Below are 7500 nucleotides of genomic sequence, written 5' to 3' on the forward strand. Positions count from 1 at the left end.
GGAGTAGCGAAGAGGAGAGGAGAACAGAGGAGAGTAGAGAAGAGAGGAGTATGAAGGGGAAAAAAAGAGACATTTGATATTTTAGAAGCAGACTTTAGACACACACATGTCTAACATTTATGTGATGGGGATTTGAGACGCTCCAGTGAAAAAAAGGTTCTTACCTCCCATCCTGAGCTCTGGAGGCAATACATGCAGACACACACACACGCGCGCACGCAAGCACACACACACAGAGAAAGAGAGAGGGATGAATGATCAAAAGGAGGATTGGCATGTGAGCATTATCAGTGTCTTAAGAGGATCAGAGGTTTATCCAGACTTAAGCAAAATGGGCAAAGATGTGGGCCAGAGAGACAGACAGACACACAGGCAGGCTAGGCCACAGCTGGACGTTACCTTCTCATGCAGTTAATCTACATTACAGTATCTTATGATATTCACGTGATTTGGCATTATCAGTCAGGGCCATAGTAGACCGTGACTTTTGAACAACAGGCAAATATGTTGACTTCCTCTGAAATCCTGCTCTGTTGTAAGCTTCTTGGGCCTGATGAACGGTGATCTTTTTTATTGTTATCAATTATTTTAACGTTGCAGACTTTTTGATTGATTATCATGTTCACTGTTAAAACCAGCCTTTTGAACTGTATATGATATGATTTATATGCTATTGTTATTTTGATCTGTGATTTACACATGATTTACACAAACAAAATTGAATATTGGCAACTCTTCATATGAGACTCACAGTCACCTTTAAATGGTAAATAAATTAAATGTACTGTCCAATGAAGTTAATAACCCCTAAAGGTGTTGTGCAAGATGACAACCTGTCCTACTCTTAAGGATATTCAGACACACTCAGGAGGAGTTGAGTTGGGACTGTGCCAGCCAGACTCTTCATTGCAGGGCGACTCCCTAATGTCTTGAGACACTGCTGCCACCTCGGGCCAAATAATAATAATAATTTCACTCCTTCTGTCTGTGCGCATGACATGTTCGGGTCAAATCAAATTGGGGTCGTTCCTGTCTGATCTCCAGGCCTCAGCCGGGTTTGGCCCAGAAGTGGCCCGGCAGTGGCCCAGTTGCACTGAACTGGTTGTAGACCTGTCATCTCGGACCAAATAGTAATAATTTCACTCATTCTGTCTGTACGTGATAGACTGGTCAGATCAAATTGTGGTCGTTCCAGTCTGATCCCCAGGCCTCAGCCGGGTTGGGCTCAGCAGTGGCCCGGCAGTGGCCCTGCTGCACTGACCTGGTTGTAGACCTTGTTGAAGGCGTCCTGCAGCTTGCCGTGGACCGTGGCCAACTTCTTGAAGTCCCTGTTGGCCTCGTGGATGGGCAGCAAGATCTTATAGACCTCATTTATAGCCTCATACATGGCAGCCTGGGGAGAGAGGGGGAGGGGGAGAGGGAGAGAGAGAGAGATGTAGAGAGAGAAAGAAGGAACGACAAAAGGGAGGGTAGAGAGGAAGGAAGGAAGGAAATGGGCAGGGGAGACAGAGGGAGGAGGACAGAGAGAGAGAGGGAGGGAGGGAGAAAGAGAGAGAGAGAGAGAGAGAGAGAGAGAGAGAGAGAGAGAGAGAGAGAGAGAGAGAGAGAGAGAGAGAGAGAGAGAGAGAGAGAGAGAGAGAGAGAGAGGGAGAGAGAGAGGGAGAGAGATTTAGAGAAAGAAGTGTTGTCAAAAGGGAAGGGAGGGAGGAGAGAGAGAGTAAAAGGGTGACAGGGGAGGGAAATGAAGGGAAAAGGGGATAGGGAAGGAGAGGGAGTAAGAGAGCATAGGACAGTGAGAGAGAGATACACAGTGTTTTTTAAACCAGCTTTATATAAACATAGCAATTAAAACAGCAGTTTGTTTCCTGATCTTACACATCCTTTGTTTAAAGAAGAGACACAGCAGGAGTGCACTACACCCTCTACACCGGCGTTTCTCAACACTGGGGTCGCCTAGAATTCAAATGGGGTTGCCTGAAATGTCTGAAAGTGCAAAAAAGTCTAATACTGATAAATACAGTATTACTAATTAATATAACATATTAACTATTCAATATTCTCTCACTTACAATCTTAGACAGCCATACATGTCTATAGGTGTAATACCCTACAACTTGTGTAGCTCAATCATGTTTTACATTTTCTTGTGAAAAAATATGCATGGGGACCCAGAAATATGGGTTGTCAAAGTGCTAAAAAGTTAAGGATGGGAACCACTGCTCTCCACATCCTCACAAGCACTCACTTCATAATCACCTCCAACGTAAGATGGGAGGAGTGAAGGGCGGGAGATGGAGAGATAATGTGGAAAGTGCAAAGGGGAGAAGGAAGGGTAAGAGGAGAAGGATCGAGAAGGATTCGTTGCAGAGCTGCTGCACAATTTCACTCTTTCACATCAAATGCAAAGCAAAGGACTTGAAGTCACTCTTGGAACAATGTAATTTGGCTATACTGTCACCGTGGATTATACCGTGGATTATAGACACTCTACTGCACGTTCGGTGGCGCATATGGCGTTTATGAAACTTTTTAGCTGAGGCTTTGAGAACTTCGAGTGATCTACAAAAAACGGGCGTGGGCTTACCTGGCCATGGCTACTGCCTCCGAGCTCTGTTTTCCTGGAACCGTATCAGCTGTTATGCCAGATATTTCCGAACTGAGACAAGAATTATTGTCAATTGAACGTCTTATAGAGGACGCATTCAAACGCCACTCTATACTCTCCGACCAGCTGAACTTTCTCCAAGGCCCCTCAACTTCTCTTGATGCTTCTACACCGAAGCCAGCCAGGGAGCTGGCCTCTACCTGGGCGACTGTTGCACCGGGAAAAGGCAAATGTGCATCCCGAAATGTTTCAGTTTTACAAAGCATCCCTCTTTCAAACTCTTTTGCCCCGTTGGAGAATCTAGTGGACTCAACCGGCCCCTTTGGGTCGCTTTCCCAGCCTGAACGTCCTACTCCTTCAATCGGCAAGGCAAAGAAACCGCGAACGTCTCCATCAACTCCAGTTTCCCGAGGGAAGCGGCGGCGGCGCACCGCTCCGACTGGGAGCACATCCGGATCTGATTCCGTGTTCGCCTCGCCGGTGAGCCGGACCGGGCCCAGCCAGCCAGCTAGCCGGCTCAGTCACACACATGCCTCTGTCAACAGTGGTGACGTCACCGGTAACAGGAATACTTCTAACCTCTCACCTCAACGGGCTACTCAAAGTGGCTCATCTTCGCCACCTGGTGATAAGGGGGCACTTTCTCAATCGGCTGAATCTAGTGGTGACGATGTCGCCACATCTGTCTCTGCAAGCAACTCCTCGCTTCTGCAAGCATGCGAGATGCCGACTTTATCGGATTGTGAAACTCCTTCCTTACCACTGAACCTGATCCTCTGTGCTAATGGTGACCTCTTGGCACCAGAGATCCTAATTTTAGGCGATTTTACCATAAGAAATGTCGAACTTCCTACTGCTGTGACATATTGTATAAATGGTGGGAAGGTTGAGGTTTTTTCAGGCATTGTTCCCTTGCTTCTGAATCAACACCCCTCAGTGAAGTTTGTCATTATTCATGCCGGGGCGAATGATGTCATGGATAGACAGTCTGAAAAACTACACAAAGACTTTGAAAATCTGTGCATATCCATTCTAGATCTAGGGAAATGCTGTATTCTCTCTGGCCCTATCCCCTCTTTACATACAAACAATGAGCGTTTCAGCCGCCTATTTAGTCTCCACCAGTGGCTGAAAAATTTCTGTTTGGCAGCAGGTTTCAATTTTATTTCAAACTTTGACTATTTTTGGTCTCGCCCAGCTCTCTTTGAGCAAGATGGTTACTCTCCAAGCAGGAAGGGGGTTCAGCAATTACTGTCAAACATGTTGCAATTCATTGCCTTTGCATTATGACACAGGCCTATCCTGAATGGGTCACCCTCCTCTCTCTCTGTCATTCCTCCATCATCCCCCCCTCTCTGTGTCATTCCTTTATCTGACAACTCATCTGTCCTTACCCCTCTGGTAACTCCCACTCAGTTTACTTCTACCAGCCCCCATGATGACCACCCTCTGCAATTCCCTAATATAAATGACCAGAGCGACCCTAGCCATATATCCACTATCAATGTTATTATTCGTAATTCTCACCCTATGCACCAAACTCAGCACTCATTACAATGTGGAGCAAATCTATCAAATTTAATTCACATTCCTTGTCTTTCATCTCAAAACAACCTCTCTGCACCTCTTTCAACTTCTTCTAATCAGCTCCCTGACTTCCCTCTGAATAACATGCTGGCATTTGGCTCTAGAAAGGGGCTTGGTCTTGTTCATTGGAACATCCGGAGTCTGGTTAGCCCCATGAAACTGGATCATGTAAACCTCTTAGTCGCTCAAGCTGATCCTGATATCCTGGTTCTTTCTGAGACCTGGTTGAAGGGTGACATAAAAGACTCAGAAGTTGCACTGAATGGTTTTAATATTAATAGAATTGACAGAGCTAGTAGAGGTGGTGGGGTTGCTGTCTACACTAAAGCCTGTCTTACTTCACATACTCTTTATTCAGTCTCAGTGAAAAATAGCTTTGAGTTCATTGCTCTGAAAGTCATTTATGGGCAAAATAACAATGCCTTAGTCATTATTGGGATCTACAGACCACCCTCAGCCCCTGTTAAGGCGTTAGACCAGTTGGCGGAACTATTATCCATCTATGCTGATACAGAAACCATTATTTTGGGAGATTTTAACATTGACTGGTCATCAGCGGCCTCCGGTCGCATGAAGGAAGTTGCTGCTAGCCTGAACTTCACCCAACTTATCTCTGAACCTACTAGACCAAACCTTTTAAATCCATCCAAGTCAACTACTATAGACTTGATTTTTTCAAATAGACCTGATAAAGTTACTAACACGTGGGTCTTTGACCTAGGGGTCAGTGACCACTGCCCCACTGCCTGCACCAGAGATTCCCACATCAAGAAAGCGCCCCCTCACATTGTCACTAAAAGGTCTTTGAGACACTTTAATGAACAAGCCTTTATAAATGATCTGTATACTAGCAATATTCATAGCACCACTGACATGCCTAACGTTGACTTAGCGCTGGATTGTTTCATATCCAATTTTAACGCCATTGCAAACACTCATGCCCCCTTTAAAAAGTTTAGAGTTAAGGACAGAACAAACCCTTGGTTCACTACGGAACTATCCACCATGCTTATTGTCAGAAATAAGGCATGGGCCCTGGCAAGGCGCACAAAAGCAGCCTCTGACTGGACTTATTTCAGACAAATTAGAAATAAATTCACAGCTGCAGTCAGACAAGCTAAATCGAACTACAATATTGATATGCTTTCCAGTTCTTCTTCAAATCCAAAAATCTTTTGGAAAGCATTTAAATCGTTCAATGGTAATTCATCCCCCACTCCCACATCTGTTATGTCTGAAGACTGTAGACTTGTTGACTCCAATGATATCTGTTCAGCTTTTAACAAGCACTTCTCAGTTGCTGGACTAATTTTTGATGATCACCTATCTGAGCAATCTAACCGCAATTTTATTTCTGAAAGTCCCTGTTCTTTTAATGGTGATCATATTGTTCCACTAGACTCTGCTGTCCACTTCTCTTTATCACCTTTTACGACTTCTGAAGTCCTTGGAGCACTTAGTAACATGAACTCAAGGTGTTCTACTGGTGAGGATAACCTTGATCCATTTCTATTGAAGTTGTCTGCCCCTTATATTGCTGAAGAAATAACTTATATCTTCAATCTTTCTATCTCCTCTGCAACTTTTCCCCAACTATGGAAAATGGCTCATGTATCGCCTTTACATAAAAGTGGAGCTAAAGATGATCTGAACAATTATCGCCCTATTTCAAAACTTCCCTGTCTGTCAAAGATCTTAGAATCCCTAACAAATAACCAATTAAAAGCCTTTCTCTCACGGCACTCTATTTTAGCTACCCATCAATCTGGTTTTAGAGCACAACACAGTACAATCACTGCTGCAACTTTGGTTCTCAATGACATAGTATCTGCCTTAGACAGAAAGGAACATTGTGCTGCACTTTTTGTAGATTTGACCAAAGCATTCGATACTGTGGATCATGCCTTACTCTTACATAAATTGATGGACATTGGTTTTGATTCCAACGCAAGTAACTGGTTCAAGAGCTATCTTAGTAATAGGTTTCAGTGTGTTAAAGCTGGAGTCGCAAAATCTGATTTCTTACCCCTGAGGAAAGGTGTCCCCCAGGGCTCTGTCCTAGGGCCTATCCTATTTACCATCTTTATTAATGATATAGTATCTTCTCTTAGTAGTTCTCGTGTCCATCTATATGCTGATGATACAATCCTTTACTGTACTGCAAACACTATCACTCTAGCAATTGATAGCCTGCAACAGGCCTTTAATACTTTGCAAAAATCTCTTTTTAACCTTAAACTTGTTTTGAACCCTAATAAAACGAAATTTATGCTATTCTCCAAGGCTAAGGGCATAAAGTCGGGCGCTTTTCATCTCACAACATTAACTGGTTGTGATATTGAGCAGGTACCTGTTTATAAATACCTGGGCATCTGGATTGATGAGAACCTTAATTTCTCTTTCCATATTGACTGCCTGGCTAAGCAGTTAAGGCAAAAGATGGGGTTTCTCTATCGTCACAAATCTTCTCTCCCCCTATCCTGTAGGAAAAGGATCATTGAGTCAGTTATTTTACCTGTTCTGGACTATGGTGATATTATTTACAAAAATGCAACCATATCCTCACTCAGTATGCTTGACTCCATATATCATTCGGCCATCAGGTTTTCAACAGGCTCTGCTTATAATACTCACCACTGCATATTATATGACACAATAGGTTGGCCTTCACTTACAGAGAGGCGTTTTAGACATTGGATTCTTTTTATTTATAAAGCCATCCTAGGAAAACTTCCTTCTTACATTTCTTCACTTCTAAACTGGCACTCAAGTATGCATCACACACGTTCAAGCAGTCAGCTCCTACTTTCTGTTCCAAGTGTACGAACTGAACTGGGCAAATCAGCCTTTTGTTTTGATGCCCCCAGGTCATGGAACTTAATTCAGCGCACTTTTAACTTGGAATCTTTGATTTCTTTTAACCAATTTAAGATTTTAATTACAAACCTTCCCAATCCAGTTTGCAATTGCTATCGCTGAAAGCTTGTTTTTTGTTTTTTTTTTAGTGCTGACTATGCTTATTTATGTCTATAACATTTTCTTTTATGTTTATATACACTCTTTCTGTCTATGTTTGTGTTGTGATATTTGTGATGTCCGAGTATTTATTTTATTTTCTTTATTCTTTTTTTTTTTTTATTCATATATTCTTTTAATGTGTTTTTATACTTTTAAATGCAACTTATATGTCGTTAATGCCTGGATAACTTAATTATTTAATTCATTTATACTTGTAAATTCTCGGCTGCATCGAAAAAGAGGGCCACCCTCAATGTATTTCCGAGAAGGAAAATAAAGGTTCAAATCAA

The 7500-nt window shown here is 42.8% G+C and overlaps 1 protein-coding gene across 6 annotated transcripts in view; it reads right to left on the reverse strand.

The window, feature by feature from the left end:
• LOC134437622 (dedicator of cytokinesis protein 7-like) overlaps positions 1-7500 on the reverse strand; it is a 122236-nt gene that overhangs the window by 19006 nt on the left and 95730 nt on the right. For all 6 annotated transcript variants that reach the window (XM_063187111.1, XM_063187135.1, XM_063187129.1 and 3 more), the window contains 2 exons: positions 1262-1393; positions 165-179 (listed from right to left, as the gene is read on the reverse strand). In XM_063187111.1, coding sequence (XP_063043181.1) covers positions 165-179; positions 1262-1393 — 147 coding nt within the window. The remainder of the gene's footprint in view (positions 1-164; positions 180-1261; positions 1394-7500) is intronic.

Source organism: Engraulis encrasicolus, chromosome 2 (genome assembly GCF_034702125.1).
Source record: "Engraulis encrasicolus isolate BLACKSEA-1 chromosome 2, IST_EnEncr_1.0, whole genome shotgun sequence".
Taxonomy (NCBI): Eukaryota; Metazoa; Chordata; class Actinopteri; order Clupeiformes; family Engraulidae; genus Engraulis; species Engraulis encrasicolus.